At 36.2% G+C, this 17,532-nt stretch overlaps 1 protein-coding gene across 3 annotated transcripts in view; it reads left to right on the plus strand.

Annotated features, from left to right (window-relative positions):
* Window positions 1-17,532, plus strand: part of Efa6 (Exchange factor for Arf 6) — a 284,205-nt gene that overhangs the window by 210,473 nt on the left and 56,200 nt on the right. Inside the window, exons 11-12 of one of the 3 annotated variants that reach the window (XM_081769243.1) lie at window positions 8,183-8,382; window positions 11,164-11,670. In XM_081769243.1, the coding sequence (XP_081625369.1) occupies window positions 8,183-8,382; window positions 11,164-11,218 (255 nt within the window). In that variant the 3' untranslated portion in view covers window positions 11,219-11,670. Of the gene's footprint in view, window positions 1-8,182; window positions 10,896-11,163; window positions 11,671-17,532 lie in introns of those variants that run through there. The other 2 variants (XM_081769253.1, XM_081769263.1) reach the window with 2 other exon arrangements.

The raw sequence follows: 17,532 nt of genomic DNA on the forward strand, positions 1-17,532 counted from the left end.
ATATTTCAGCCATCATGTAAATACCAGTAAAATTGTATACTTCAAAAGTTTCAGATGTTATGTAACGTTTAAAAGCCCTTTTTTGTTCAATTTTATGAAGAATTATAATACAATTCAAGTTAGTTTCTTCTTTCTCTCCCGCAGATTTTATAATATGATCTTAAAATCAAATTGCTTTACTTCAGATTGAAGTTCAGGATTTCGTGCTGTATACCTATTTGTACATTTAGATTACAGGAATTACTATTAAAGCAAGATCCAAATCATTACTTGAGCTTCTATTCGAGGCGTTGTAATCTTACTAGAATTTAAATTCCCGAAGATGCACACGGAAAGCAAACGCTCTAATCGTAATATTACCAGTGAGCCATAAAAGATAAAAATAATATTTATTTTTCGGTTTACTCAGAGTAAACAGAAATACGTTCGTGCTTACAGAAACAGAAGGTAATAAGAATCGTAAAATACAAAGTTAGCCACCTTCTTTGTCTGCATATATTACCGAAACATGTAAAGAAAACATTTAGCGTATGCACCTATATATAAGGATAATCGACGTGATCTGTTATATCATATATTTTTAAAAATTGAACCATTTGGTTTGAATTTTTGGAAGTGATTAGTTTTATACTTGGCTCGAACGGGGTTTTCATCATGTCACTTGAGTTAAAATGCGTATCCTAATGAGGGGTTCAAAATTTATGCCAGAAATGAAATAATCTCACGAAGCTGTCAGGTTAAGGAAATGAAACTTTGTATATAAACTTCTCATTAAAAATAAGTAAACATGTGTTTCAGCTTTTCGTAAATTCCACTTCAAAAATGGTGTGTGTATAAGGGGGGGAAGCTTCAAATGTGAATTATTATTACATTTGAAGTCGACGTTGTATTTTTATTACGGTGAAACAACTTAAGAAGTGTTTGAGGTGAATTTTGGAACATAGCACTCCAAGTTTTTATGATGTCACTTTCATTAAAATATGTATCTTATGGCCATATCAAAACTTATTCCATAATTATATTCCACGAGTTCCTCAAGTTTGGGAGATGAAACTCTGTATATGCACTCCTTATTAAAAGAAAAGGTTGACATATGCCCCAGCGTTTCCGGAAATTACGCTCCTAAGGAGACAGTTTCTATAATACTTTCGACGATGTCTGTTACGTCATGACGAAAAACCTACTGCACCATTTGAAATGAACTTTTGAACACACTTAGTAATTGGTTCACTCGAGTTTTTTTATTATATTAGTTTCATTATAATTACATGGGCGCATGGGGGGATAATCCAAATTAATAAAAAATTGGTTACTTACCAATGAATCCTCCCTTGGAAAGTCTAACCACTTTTATACGTTTCGAAACTCTCAGCTGGTTCCTTCCTCAGTGGCAAGGTAAAAAGGATTAAAACGGAAATGAGATAAAAAGCGTAAAACAAGGAATATATACCACAAAATAAAAGTAACGTACAAAGTGGATCCTGAGATGAGCAGAGCAAAGTGAAAAAGGAATGAACTGGATTAAAGAAAACGCTGTGTCTATATTACGTCACTGTTGCCAGATTCAAAGTATGCATCAAAGGTGGGTACCCAAGTTCGATCAATGTTGCCAGTATCAAGGTTCAATGCAGGTTTGGATTTATGAATAAAGTTTTTTTTTTTTTTTTTTTTTTTTTTTTTTTTTTTTTTTTTTTTTTTTTTTGCTGAACCTATTACCTTTACCTGTTTTATATTTTGTGAATGTTGTTTTAAATAAAGCGCCAAACCCTACATACCTTCTTCTTGTGACTTTTTTGGATTGTCTAACATGCAGGCACTACTTACATATATCAACAGTCAGCTCATCTGCCACTGAACAAGGACAATATTTGGAAGAATTTCTTTCGCAGAGCATTATTAATTTGTGACCGTCAAAAAGATCTTAATCAAGAAATACAGTTTTTATATAAAAGAGAACAAGAAAACGGTTATAAGTTGTGTATTTTACAAAAATGGTTTAATCAAACACGTAGATCGTTGCAAGTCCCCAAAACGGTAACTTCCAAGGAAGCAAAAACTTGTATTTGAATTGCTTATTTTTCACAATTATCAACAAAAATTCAACGTATACTTGCAAAGCATAACATATCTGCTTCAAGTATTCCCCCCAAAAGTTTTCAACCCCCCCCCCCCCTGGATTTAACAGTTATTTTGTTGATCCATTAAATAAGTCAGGTATTTACCGCGTCCAATGCGAATGTGACTCCTCATATATTGACCAAACGAAACGCAATATTAACACGCGTGTTAAGGAACATGTTAGACAATCAAAAAAGTCACAAGAAGAAGGCATGTCGGGTTTGGCGCTTTATTTAAAACAACATTCACACAATATAAAACAGGTTAAGGTAATAGGTTCAGCAAAAAAAAAAAAAAAAAAAAAAGGTAAATTAAAGAATCGTTCTTCATTCATAAATACAAACCTGCATTGAACCTTGATACTGGCAACATTGATCGAACTTGGGTACCTATCTTTGATACATACTTTGAATCTGGCAACAGTGACGTAACGTAGACACCGCGTTTTCTTTAATTCAGTTCATTCCTTTTTCACTTTGCTCTGCTCATCTCAGTATCCACTTTGTACTTTACTTTTATTTTGTGGTATGTATTCCTTGTTTTACACCTTTTATCTCCTTTCCGTTTTAATCCTTTTTACCTTGCCACTGAGGAAAGAAACAGCTGAGAGTTCCGAAACGTTAAAAAAAAAAAAAAAGTTTAGACTTTCCAAGGGAGGATTTGTTGGTAAGTAGCCGGTAAGTAGCCAATTTTTTGTTAATTTAGTTTCATTATAGTTTGTATCCTGAGAAATGGGGAAACAAAGGAGAGAGTATTTAGAGATCTTCACAAGTTAAGGGGATGAAACGCGGTAGATAAATTTCTCATTAAATACAACTGAACACGTTTCCATTTCCAAAGGATGAAGGAGGACAATTTCTATAATATTTCGAATTTGTACATCGCTTTTTCACGAAAAAGGGCTAAATACTTTGAAATGGATTATTGAGGATAATTATCACTTGGCTGCAGCTGGTTTGTATAAATTCACTTTGATTAAAAACTCTTCCTAAGAAGGAAGGAGTACGTATCGTAAGAGGAGGGAAGTGGCTAAAATATACTCTCAGATATTTTCCATAAACCTTATTCTTCCCTATCAAGCATTTCAGCTATTATTGGACATATTGGAACTATGAGCAATATTACTATATTCAAAAATAATTATATGTAACTGCTATAAATCAGTTTATCCTCATGCTTCATCTGATCCTTCGGATTTCATCAAATATTATTAAGGGGAGGTTAATGAAACCCTAAATATCAATAGATGGCAGCACTTTCCTTCTGCCTTTCCAAACAAGCGAAAGTTCAGTAGTTCAGTCAAAATTAAGAGGTCGGTTTCGAAAGTTTGGTTAAAAAAAAAAAAAAAATAATAATCAGAGAATAATCCGTTCAGTTTGGTGATATCAAGTTTCATTCATTGCTGAAGTTTCATTATTGGTAACATGCTTTCAATCCATACTTACATATAAAATAATATGTATGTCTGTCGTCACATTTTCGCATCGAAAAAAGCATCCTAGAACCACCAAATTCGGTACACAGATACAGATAAATCTTCACCAGATCAATCGTTTGTGAAGCTGGTTTTTCGATTTTTGGCTTGAGAGAAGGGAAGATTGGAGAGGGATCAAGATGTATACATAAAAGGAGAGAGAAATACCCCTGATGATGGATATTAGTATTGGTGGATTGAAATTTAGCGTCCCTTTTAGCTGAAAGATTATGTGAAACGTAGACCTACCGGTTAACAGGGAATCCGAACTATATGATCTGCTTCCAGAAATCGAACCCGGATCTCCTACGCCTAAGGCGCGTACGCTAACCATGTAACTACGAGGGAACTCTCGATAAATATTAGTGCCAAATCCATAGTTTTCGGTATCGCTGAGATAAATAGAGATACCCTCAACGCCGTTGAAGTCCATGTTTGACCCCCTTGGTTATGGGGAGAGAAAGTTTGAAAAATAACAAACAAAATGGCTACTTTACTATCAAATCCATAATTTCGGGATGGCTTAGCTGTTTGGCGACAGACCTGATGACATTTAATCCTAAATTTAGGCAAGGCAAATAATAATAATAAAAAAAAGGCTCCTTTTCGTTTTTTATTTATTTAACTCATATTGATAGGGAGAACGCCGAAGAGGTTGCTTTTCTTCCTTCCTTTCTTTCTTTCTTTCTTTCTTTCTTTATTTATTTATTTACTTAGTTATTTCACTCTTTTCTTTACTTCCAAATATTATATATTGCATAAATCTTATTCTTCTTATTCCAAGAATGTGTGTTTTAGGTATAGCTAATAATGAATAAAACATAATGATTGAAAATTGCACGAATTGTCCTCTGAATATATGTTCAGTTTATCTGTAGACAAACTTTGAATATTCATCTCTTGAACTTGATTGAATTATTTTAAATATTATCGCTTCTTGCAAAATATGGAGCAAAAATTTCGTTTCTAACATTGAACAGGAGGTTGTATAGAACAACAAAAAGTTGAGGAGGAACAATTCGGGTTCAGAAGAGATAAAGGCATAAGAAATACAATTGGATTATTAAGGGTAGTCAGTGAGAGGTTTATAGAGAAAGGGAAAGACGTGTATGTTGTATTTATTGATCTAGAAAAGGCTTTTGACCGCGTGAATTGGGAATTGTTGTTGGAAGTTGTAAAGAAGATTGGGTTGGAATGGAAAGATCGAAGACTCGTAAGAAACTTATATCAAGTATGTGTTAGAATAGGGTAGGAAATGACAGGGGAGAGTGCAGTTGAAAGGGGAGTTCGACAGGGATGCGATCTCTCACCATTATTATTTAATATCTATCTAGAAGAGATAGTGAAAAAGAGCTTACAGAATGAAGAAGGCATTTCAGTAGGAAATAGAATGATCTAACACTTAGTGTTAGGAGATCAATCTGTTGGCGACAATCGAACATTTACAGTAACCTACAAGAAATGAGAGCTAAAATATTTAACTTCGTAGGGTAGGTGTATACGGTTTGCAGATAATAATGGCGCTTGTTGCAGAATCTGAAAAGAAAATCAATAAGATGTTAGAAAACTTGAGGAAGGGCTGTAAAGAATATAGAATGAAAATAAATATTATAAAAACAAAAGCAATGGTGATTGGAACGAAGCGGTCGGTGTCAAATATAGAAGTAGGAAGGGAGAAAATAGAACAGGTAACTAGTTTTCCATACTTGGGTAGTATTATTAGTGATAATCTGAAGTGAAAACGTGAAATAAAAGCAGGGATAGGAATGGCGAAAGAAACCTTTAGGAGGAAGAAAATACTACTTTGTGGTACCTTGAATAAAGAGTTGAGAAAAAGGTTTATAAAATGTTTCAAGTTGAGTACTGTACTGTATGGGGTAAAAACATGAACATGACACGAAAGTGACGAAAAACAGCTGGAATCTTTCGAAATATAGGTGTGAAGAAGATGAACGGGTCGAGAGGAAAACGAATGGGAGGGTATTAGAAATGGTGGGGGAGAAAAGATCAATTTTAGATATTTTTGAAAAGAGGAAGCGCAACTGGTTGAGACATTGGCTAAGAAGGAACTGTATCATGAAGGACGTGCTAAAGGGATGGTGACATAAAAAAGAGGGAGGGAGCGAAAGAGGTTTAGTTGATGGATGGTATCAAAATAGAAAATTCGTACGTAAAGACAGAAGAGGTTAGCTGAAGACCATGAAGCATGGAATCTTCTGTCGCGGCAAGTGCAGGGTGTCTACCAGTCATGAAAAGTCAGGGAATTTGTAGGGTCAGGGAAAGTCAGGAAATTTTATTATGTGTCAGTGAAAAATCTTTCCCAGGACCTCTATAATAGAAACGAGCCTAAGCCTAGCTGGGGCTTCGCCCCAAGACTCTCGCTCTAGCTCGGGCTACGGTCTCGCACCTCGTAAACCTACAAGCATGCCAAATTTCGTCATTATGTCCCTTCCGGAAGTATCAGCATTTTGGGATGCAGAATATGTGTCACTTAAATAACATGGGAAAGGTTTTTCAGTTTCTCATAAAACCCACCTAATTTTTTTTTCTTAGATAACGTTATCAGAAACCCTGGCCTCCCAGCTGTCCTATTTTCCCATATTTTGGAAATTTGTGTATATTTGTCCTATATTTTAATCTTGTCCTTTATTTCCTGTATTTTTCAGTCATTGAATTATGAAAAATACAAACCAAGGGCAGTTCCAGTGATGATTTAAATTGGTACATATTATCAATATGCTAAATGTATCTTAGCATTTTTTTTTTTTTTTCTGAGGACCAGTCACTAATTCTCACTATTATTTTTTTTTCCTATCCTCCCATATCCACTCTTTTTTCTTTGTTTCCTGTGTGCTTGTTCTTCCCCAGCGAAGCTTAACTGAGGAACCTTGTCATGCTCCAGTTTCTTATAACGCAAGCTATATCAGCGTTTTCTTTCAACAGTATTGGCTGGTCATTGAGGTGTTGGTTTTTAAATTCTATTATAGTGTGTTGACTAAATAATAAAAATAAAAAGAAGTGGAAATGGTGGCTATGAGGGGTGAAGGGAGGCCACCAAAATAGTTATAAATTACAGATAAATGAATTGGTTCGTTTGCACGTTTGTAGAATATTGTACAGTAAAACCTGTCTTCAACGGACCCTTTATTAAACGGAAAACTGTCTTAAACGGAAATATTTCACGGTCCCATGAATTTTGGAGAACAAAACGTGTAAAACTCCCTTCATTAAGCGGAAACTGTGTTACGCGGACAACGGAAAGAAAAATAAACATTTAACGGAAAATTCTAAGTTCCGGACTACAGCGTTTGGAAGATGTTTAGACATTCTGTGAGACATATACATTACACTGTCTGCGATAAAATGTTCGTTCTTTTGTTAAATATTTCTGGACAGTGTTGACCTTCCCCAACCACTACTCATATTCACCCCCACAAATTGTCCTTAATCCCCGCAACTTAATCAAAAATCATACGGAATGTCAGGAAGAAGAAAACGAGATAGAGGAAGAAGAGGAATACGATACCGAGTTCCAAGAAGAGTGTAGAATAAATACATATCAAGATTCTCTCAGAAGTTTAAAGGAACTGCAAAAATTTGCCTTATGAAAAAATAATTCTGATTGACTTAGTATAATTTCTTAGGCTAAAGTGTATGCGGAAAGTCAAGCAGCCAAGCAGCAATGTACACAGAAAACCCTGCTTGGCTATTAGAAAAATAAAGAAAACGTGTGCATAGCATATTTTGTATTCATTTTAATTTTTTGGTGTATTTATTCGTAGAAGAAAGAAGTACTGTAATCGAACAGTCTACGTACAGCAATATATTTTCTTAGTATGCCCCTTTATAAGCATGTATTTTTTTTTTTTTTTTTTAAGAAAGGAAAGGTCTACCTCCACTAAGCGGAAACCTGACTTTAACGGAAATTTTTGCAAGTCCCGCTCGATTCCGCTAAAGACAGGTTTCACTGTATAAGCATATAATCAAAGATGAAAACTTACAGTTCACTTTAAATATAAGTTATTTTTCATGAGTTATACTAAGAAAAAAGATAGCGACAGAGTCAGGGAAAATGATAATTTTGTCAGGGGATTTGATTATCCTTGCTTGGTAGTCACCCTGAAGTGACGTGGCAATAATGGCAGAATACCTATGATATTGATTACAAAATACATTGGAAAGGTTGGGGAGAAAAAATGTCGCTATCTGTTGGCGACAATCGAACATTTACAGTAACCTTAAAGAAATAAGAGCTAAAAATATGTAACTTCGTTTAAAAGGATTAAACTTCTCTAATAACGAGGTTAAGCATTGATATATGTATTATGCGACGTATAAGTCTAATATTAGATCTTATTTGTAAGTTTAGTCCTTTTCATTCATGTTATTCGTTTACCTAAATTTTTTTGTACTTTGAAGTCTGAAAGATCAGATGAAAAGTAAGGCAAATGTATAGCTTATACGCAGAATATTTACGAAGTACGATGCACTATGTGTTGTTTATTATAGAGAAACTTGTAAAATACGATCAAGGTTTTTGATATTTGATTACGGTGAATCACCTATGTTCCCATTTGTTGTTTCTTTCAGCTTAAGAGGTATAAAACCTACGCATACCTTTTGCGTTCGAAAATGGCCCAGTATCCTGAACTCGAACCTTCTTTAGTTGAGACATCTATTGGAGAGGTGGACGAGAGGCCAGAAGGTGATGGAGATCAAGGAGTAAAAGGTGGAGCCATCGTTCCCCCGCCGATTCCTGAACGATCGGACAGACGCAGCCCAACAAATAGGTACAGTTACAGAGCAGCTATTTACAACAACCGGGGCGATGATATAGGGTGACGGATGCTGGGGGTTTTCTCAGCATGTGTGCTTTGAAGCTGTAGTGTGTTGGTGGTACTTGTTTTTGGTGACTGTAGTGGTAGAGAAAAATAAACTTATTGTTCTCTATCTTATAATATTAATAAAACTTCTTCAAATTTGTTAAATGGTGGTTGGACATTATCTCTTCTCTCTCACTTAACGCTCTCTTCTCTGCCTCTTCTTCCATGTTTTCATGGACATGGGACTGAACCTCAGAGGAAAAAGAAACTTTGTTTTCAAGTAAAAGCACTAACTTAAGCCTCCTTACACAAAGTGGCTAATGTTCAGTACTACGTGCAGGGTCCTACATTTCATATTGTAGCGTGAGTTGGTGGGTCAATCAGTATTGTATGCATGTGCGATTTACGTGTGGATGAGTATGGGTATGTATGCGTCGAACGCTTGTGGGTATAGGTGTATTTGTGTGTTTAGCATAATGAACAGTTTAACTTGTGAAAAGTGACTGATTGATCTCTCTGTGTGTTAATGCTTGTTGAATTTCATTAAAAAATACAGAAAACAAAAAAAGAAATATCCTAATAGTGGTTGGTTAATTGCTATGCCTTGCAATCGTATTTTACCACACAGTGGGAACTGTATGAGTGACTTTTTTTTTCTTTTTCGGAAAGCCTTGTGAGCAGCAGAACTAGCTTTTAATAATGCTTCCTAAGCCTGAAGGGGTCTTTCTTACAAATGTTGTGATAATCTTTCTGCAGCACAAGATGCAGAAACATAATATAATTTCTAATAAGAATAAATAAATGAATAAAGTTTGCCTCGTGTCTTTTGAAGTTACAGAAAGTAACCTATTGGATAATGTTTCTTGTTGGAGACTAGTTGGCTGTATGTTTTGTAAAAGGGTTTCGGTCTTTGTAAGTAAAATAATATCTTGCACATTGGTCTTGATATATTGGAAGACAAAAATATGAAATGTTATAATCAATCTGATAATGGTTGACTGAATTGTTAATTTTCAGTTGTACAGTATGTGATGTTGTTCTGTTTTGACTTAACTGAACATGACTGGCTCTGTTATCTTTATATAGAGTTTGTGGTAGTTATTAACATATTGCATGTCTGTAAAAAGAAGTATCTTCCAAGTTATACGTTACTAGCAAAACTAACCAATGAGTGATAGGTATAGTGTACGTCTAACAATGAGCTCTGGTAATAGGCCGTGACCAGTTCTAAATGCTTATGTTTATGTAGTGAAAAATTATATATTTTTTTCAACAATCGCATAAAATAAATAATGAAATAAACATGAAAGTTGCTATCAGATATTTAATAAAAAGTACTATTTACATATAGAATGAATCCTCTTAAATGGAATTCCATACGTACATTTTTACATCAACCAATAGAATGCTCAAGCAATACATTTCAAACCATGTTTTTTAATAAATCTCGTCATATCTAGTGTCTTTAATTCCAAATTCATTCCATTTAAATAGAAAACTTAGTTTGTGACTTCGAGTGGGAGTATTAATTCAAAGAATGCAGTTGCGGAGGGTTAATGAAGAGTTTCCTTTCTGGTTCACACAGGTTGAGGTTTTATTGTCTTTTTTCGTTATCCTAGCAGTGAACTCAGTTTATGCGTACATATAAGTACATACACGGACACGCCGTGTTTAAAATATATATATCAAAACTGACTTTCTACATGCATATTTTATTTTAAGTTAAGTGATTCTTAATAGTACACGGAATAAATATATGATTGAAATATTGAATTTCTTTCGTTCTCTAATTCCTGTGATGGTGCTTTTGACTTGAGACATCTGCTTGTATAATGAAAGTACAGCAGAAAAAGAGTTTGAATAGAGTTGTATGTTTGTACCTGATATTCTTAGTGAAAATGTTGCATTTACCTCATTGGAACAATTAGGCCATAGGTGAACGAGAATATTGGAATAAATTTTCAAAAGAACTACTTATATATATATATCAGCATGACTTTTTAGAAGTGTTAGTTGTTAAAAATATGAGAGTTTTATATTGTGATATACAATAACGGGGAGACTAGTTTTAAACTAAAGAAAGGAGTACCAGAAACTTTTTATTTGTTATTCTCCTTTTTCGTAAAAATCATGAATGATACGAGAATAGAATCGTCGAGAGGTGTATTATTAATAAATATATATATATATATATAAACAATGTGATCATTAAGTAAAACCAAGCCTTTTTGTGAGATATTTCTCCATATTTGCCATAAGACTCATATAAAAAAATATCCTGGTATTAAGATTTTTCAGAGGTGAATAATTTGAAAGTCTTTATTTATGCATGAAATGTTCTTCATTATGTACTTCATTGATAGACTTTTTTTTCTTTTCTTTCCCTTCCCAAGTATTGTGCAACATAATATAATGTAAATGTGATGGGTGGGAAACCAAGAAATCTGAAGTAAAAGTAATAATAAAGATTCGTAACCACATATTTGTTTTTCACGCTACCTTTGAATTCTTATTATCTCCAAGTGCTAATGTAAACTTCACTTTTTTTTTTTTCTTAAATTAACATTTTTATTTCGGTTAACAGTTTTATGTATAGTAGTGAATAATGTATGGAAACCCCTAAGGACTTATCCGAAATTAATTCGTATGTGAGATTCCGGTGGGGTTTTTGAGTTACTTTGTAGCTTCAGTAATTTTCTATATATTTGTTTTTCCTAATCCGAAAGAAAACATTTATCAACATTTTAGGTGCATAATTTGCTCAATAGATGTGTCTGGAATTATAGTACAGCGGCGCTGCTAGCGTATCTTTCCTTTCGGAATGTGGAAGTTACTTTTACTGTACAACGTTGAAAGTGGGAGTATGTAAGTGAATGACATTTGAATGGCATTAAATTAGAGACATTTTTAATAGTTATTGAACTGCATATAAGTACACTCATATTTAACACTAAATATTGTTTCACTACTCATATTTCATTATTTCTAATACTTTTTTCATCTTTTTTGCTGTACATTGGTATATATCTACGAAGTAATATTTTGAGTATGTACTATTCCGTATTCAAACAGTTAAAACAAATAATTTAATAATATGCATATTTTTTGCCAGAAAAAAAAGTTAAATTCATTTGGTCCTTAAGGGGTTAAAATTGTAGTTACCGTACGTATTTGTAGAATTGCACTTGATACTGGGTTTTCTATGTCAGCACTCTTCTCTTGATTTGGAAAATGCATTGTGATTGTTCTGAAGGTATAAATTTTGGTGCTGGATTTCAGTAAATATTGATTAACTTGTACTTCTATGTCAGTATATTTTTGTCCTCAGCATCCACTGCAATCTGCATTTAATCATTTCTTGACAACTCGATATCAAGTCATCAGAAAGTAAACTTCGTACTGTTATATAATGGATACAAAGTTTGATAATTTTACTTACCTTTTCACTTATATGTCCTGACATTTCTTGTAGATCTAATTTTTCGATATCTTCTGCTGGTATAATCATCTCTTGGAAATTAAATCTGAAAATAAAAGAAATAAAAAATCCTAATATATAAGTGAAAAGATAAATAAAATTACAATTGTAGGTAAGTTTAAGGTTTTTGTTTAAATCTTGGTAAACAAATTTTTATTTCGAAATTTGGTGATATATGGCTATGTCAAGAATAAGTAATCTCCGAATATGATGTACTATTTTGAAGTGACAGGTAAGATTTCTATTGATTCTGCCCTTACGTACCCATATATACAGGGTGTCCCATAAATCCGTTTACATAGGCCATCTCGGTAGCTATTGAAGATACGAAAAAATGATAAGAGAGCAATGTTGTTGGAAAATATGTGTTTTCAATCTAAAATGTTGGAATTTTCGGAATTGGACCAACCGTTTGGACTCTACACTGGTATGGAACCCAATAGTAAAGAAAAATGTAACGTTGCCACGTCTTTGTTGGACAACAATGAAGGTAAGTGCGTGTGGTTTGAAGTATCATGGGTCAAGGAGAATAGAAGGGACGTCCACAATGAAGGATATGAAGAAGGATCACACACAACGTCAATCCAAGGCAGTGGCGTCACCATCAGAAGGGGAAGGCAGGTACGAAAAAGAAATTGAATTGAATTTATTCACGGCAAACCGGTATTAATTGCTTAGTGATATCAGCAAGATGAGACAAGAAGACAATTGAATAAAATTAGAAAGAGCCGAAACTCAAAAAACAGAAAAGTCGATAAACATGAATTATCGCAATACAAGTTAAATGGGTACTGCAACCATGTGAGTGTTTTAAAACAGAAGCAACAACTTTAAAGCTATAAACTCCTTACAAAGTATTCTGCTTGATACGAAGACAACTTTGAACGATACAATTCAATTCTACTTATTGCAGTACTTAGACTCTGTCTCACTATTCAATTGTTGTCTCGTCTAGAAACAGAAGCGTCAGTTTCCAAACGAGTTCAAACGGGACAGATAATCGTCTCTTACCCAGCCGCTGGTGTAGGGGTAGCGTGCCTGCTTGCCACACGGCATTGGGTAGGTCAAACGTGGGCACGAACCTTGCTTCGACGGGACATCCTGACTAAGTGTGTTCCTGGTTTTCCTCAGTCCCCCTGGGTGCATGCTGGGATGGTTCCTTCTCTCAAGCCAGGGACTCTTCCTTCTCCAGTCCTAGACTTACCTAAAGGGGACCTCGATCTCTCCTTGTGTCATTTCCTTGAACAAATAAATAAATAAAGTTTCTTGGCTGGTGAGCATCATTATTCATTTGCAGGTCTCGGCTCGGCTCGTAAACTTGTTACTTCATCTCATTGCGTTGAATGATTCTAGTGTGGTGTATGAGTTTTCTAGACGAGACCAGACACGAGACTGTTCTAGTCTCGTAAGTAATACTAGTTATGTCATTGCAAAAGGATTAAAAAGTGTAGAAGCCAGCTATTTGAGATATACCATCCCAATATTCGTCTGATGGGTGAAAATGGCATACCATTCTTTTTCCTTTGACAAATGAGTGACACTAAAAGAATGCAAGTCATGCAAGGGGTGCCAGTGCTCATCATCTACTTGTTAAATGAATGAAAGAACATGAAACGGATACTGGTTCAAAAAACACTGTTAGGCAATTTATTAGGAGGCTGCATTCACCTCAGTGCTGCGGACAGACACGAGAGCACATGAAAATGAACCAATGTTCTGACCGAGGTTTGAACCATGACAGTATGAAAATAGCATGTATCGTAGTCACACGCGTTACCGACTGAGCTACAGCGAACTGTATAGGAACTGTGAAATAGTTGAAATGAGATAAAGAAAGGGAAAGGAAATGCCTGAATTGGGATACAGTAATTGTTCGAATGTGCGTTATTTGATAGGAAATTCCGTTGAAGGTAGACGGAAGCGATAATTTGTGGTGGGTCTTGTGTTCCTAGAGGGAAGATTAAGAGGTGAAACCTACCAAAACCTGCTACAAGCAATACTGGAACCTTATTTGAACAACTTGCCTCTCGCAAACCACCAGCACTTTTACTAATAGCACAATGGTGTGCCATCGCACTTCAGTGTCAATGTTCGACAGTGGTTGAATACAACAGCTCGTGGTCACGGATCGAGCGTCGAAGTCTGGTGGAATGGCCACCGAGATCACCTAATTTAATTTTTTTTTTTTTTTTTTTGGGGGGGGCATTTAAAATCCGTTGTTTACAGGGATCGCCCGCGTAAGTTGCTGCTCTACAACACAATTTTCGCGAGGCCTGCGCTGCTATTACCACTGAGATTCTGTAAGGGGTTAGGGCCAGTTTGCGATATTGTACGGCAATTTGTGCACAAGATGGACATCACTTCGAACATCTACGCTGGGAAAAAAAGCAGCTTTATATATATATATATATATATATATATATATATATATATATATATATCTGTTTCGGATCTTCCAACAGATAGGTGACTTGAAGTAAATAGGTTAGATTAGCTGCGGTATCCCTTGTGTGAGTGTTGCAGTCCTTTCTCCTCATATCATTCCTTTGTCAAAGGAAAAAGGATGGTAAGCCATTGTCGCCCATCAGATGAATGCTGGGATCGTACATCTCAAATAGATGGCTTCTACATTTTTAATTTCTTTGCGATGACATAAGTAGTAGTCTCGTGTCTCGTGTCGTTTCGAAAACTAATAGAATCATTCAAAGAAATGAGATGAGGCAACGAGTTTACGAGCCGTGCCGAGAACTGTAAATGAATAATGAAGCTTACCAGTCGAGAAACTTTATTTATTTATGTGTTCAAGGAAATGACACAAGGAGAGATTGGGCCTCCAATCGGGGCCCCCTTTAGGTAAGTCTAGGACTGGAGAAGGAAGCGTCCCTGACCTGAGAGAAGGAACCTTCCCAGCAGGGACCCGGGGGGACTGAGAAAAAACATGAGAAAACTTCGTTACGATATCCCGACGAAGCAGGGTTCGTGCCCACATTTGACCTATCCAATGCCATGTGGCAAGCAGGTACGTTACCCCAGGAACTGGCGCTTCTGTTTCGAGACGAGACAACAATTGAATAGTGAGACAGAATCTAGTACTACAGTGCGTCCCACTAGCTTTCGAACCCGAAAAAAACGTTATAATTTCCGAACAAATATACTTAGGAAAATGAAATTCACAATACACGTACCTTGTTTCATGGTGAATACATGACCGTCACAGCAGGTGCTGAAAGTGTCCTCCCTGGATGTCAAGACATGTTTGTACACGGCGTTCCATATTGTGAAAACTCCGATGTAGAGTCTCCGGTGTGATCTCATGAATCGCATTCTCAATGTTGTTTCGCAACTCTTGCAGTGATCGTGGGTTGTTTCTGTAGACACAACCTTTAAGAAAACCCCATAAGAAGAAATCAGGTGGTTTCAAATCCGGGGATCTTGGCGGCCACAATCCTTTGGAGATTATCCTGTCACCAAAAAAGGACTCAATTTCTGCCATGGCCACGTTGGAAGTATGGCATGTTGCTCCGTCTTGTTGGATATAACCGCGACGCAGTTCTTGATCGTCCAGCTGATTCACAAATTCACTGAAGATGTGTAAGTAAACTTGTGTGTTTACTGTATCTTCAAAGAAGATGGGTCCAATGATACGCTGTCGGGAAATTGCACACCGAATTCCCACCTTCAAGGGATGAAGTGGAATCTCATGGTACACATGCGGATTTTCGGCGGCCCACACCCGAGTATTTTGCGAATTCACATAACCGGAGAGATGGAACCAAGCTTCATCTGTGAACCAAGTATAGTGTAGGATTCCTGGATTGTCATGCAACAAAGCTTGCAACCAACGACAATACATCACGCGCTTTTCCCAATCTGTGTAGTCTTCAACTCCTGGACGACTGTAACGCGATATGGTAACAGCTTAGCTCTTTTGGCGGCTCTTTGCACAGTTGACTTTGACATCCCTACCTCTTGTGATAATCGACGCAGGCTCTTCTTAGGGGACTGCAAAAGACGTTGCCGCACATTCTGTACTGTTTCCTCGGACATCCGTGGACGCGCGCCTCCATGTCCCGTAAGCAACGTTCCTGTTGTTTCGAACTTGTTCACCAAATGATGTATTGATGATTTCGATGGTCCTTTACGGCATCCAAATTCACGGTAAAATTCACGTTGAACGGTCTGATACGATCCCGATATCCAATATTTTTTAACAATGAACACACGTTCCTGTACGGTCTACAGAACCATCCTCGCGATGCAGCGACTCGAGTCACACTAACGCACGTGCACCACGCCAAGCAGCACTTCCCCTGGCGCCACCTATCGTCTTTGTTTTGACGTTTGCGCTTCTGTTCAACCCTTTCTCGTGTTTAGCATGAAACAAGGTACGTGTATTGTGAATTTCATTTTCTTATGTACGTTTTTTTCGGGTTCGAAAGCTAGTGGGACGCACTGTACAATAAGTAGAATTGAATTGTATCGTTCAAAGTTGTCTTCGTATGAAACAGAATACGTTTGTAAGGAGTTTATAGCTTTAAAGTTGTTGCTTCTGTTTTAGAATACTCACATGGTCACAGTACCCATTTAACTTGTATTGCGATAACTCATATTTATCGACTTTTCTCTGTTTTTTTAGTTTCGACTCTTAGGCCCTTTCTAATTTTATTCAATTGTCCTCTTGTCTCATCTCGCTGATATCACTAAGCAATTAATACCGGTTTGCCGTGAATAAATTCAATTCAATTTCTTTTTCGTACCTGCCTTCCCCTTCTGATGGTGACGCCACTGCCTTGGATTGACGTTGTGTGTGATCCTTCTTCATATCCTTCATTGTGGACGTCCCTTCTATTCTCCTTGACCCATGATACTTCAAACCACACGCACTTACCTTCATTGTTGTCCAACAAAGACGTGGCAACGTTACATTTTTCTTTACTATTGGGTTCCATACCAGTGTAGAGTCCAAACGGTTGGTCCAATTCCGAAAATTCCAACATTTTAGATTGAAAACACATACTTTCCAACAACATTGCTTTCTTATCAGTTTTTCGTATCTTCAATAGTTACCGAGATGGCCTATGTATACGGACTTTTGGGACACCCTATATATATATAATATAGGGTGCGAAAAAGCCCCGGAACGGTCCAATATTTCGTGAAATATACAGATAAGCAAAATAACCAAAAGACCTGTTAAATCTAAAAAAGAACTATTCAGTGATACCAAACGCAACCCCCTATCTCACCCCCTTCATGGGTACGGGAGGTAACTAAAATTTTAAATGGGAACCCTATTTCTTACTGCACATTTGAATTCCCCAGAAAAAGGAACAGTGATTTGACCCAGACTTGAAAACTGTGCCTTCACAGTACAGTACGGGACTGACAATTCACATTTTCATAATGTTTTGGCACCCTATTTTTTGTGTGTCAATTCATGCGCCATTTGTGAAGGCTCTGTTTTCAATTCTGGGTCAGATTACTGTCCCTTTCTGGAGAATCCAAATGTGCAATTAGAAATGGAGGTTTCCATTTAAAATTTTAAAGATAACCCCATACCCCCGAAAGGGGTGCGGATAGGGAGTTGAGTTTGGTATCAATGGATAACTTTTTCAAAACTATTTAACATGTGTTTTTGT

This window comes from Thermobia domestica, chromosome 1 (genome assembly GCF_964235325.1).
Source record: "Thermobia domestica chromosome 1, izTheDome1.hap1.1, whole genome shotgun sequence".
NCBI lineage: Eukaryota > Metazoa > Arthropoda > Insecta > Zygentoma > Lepismatidae > Thermobia > Thermobia domestica.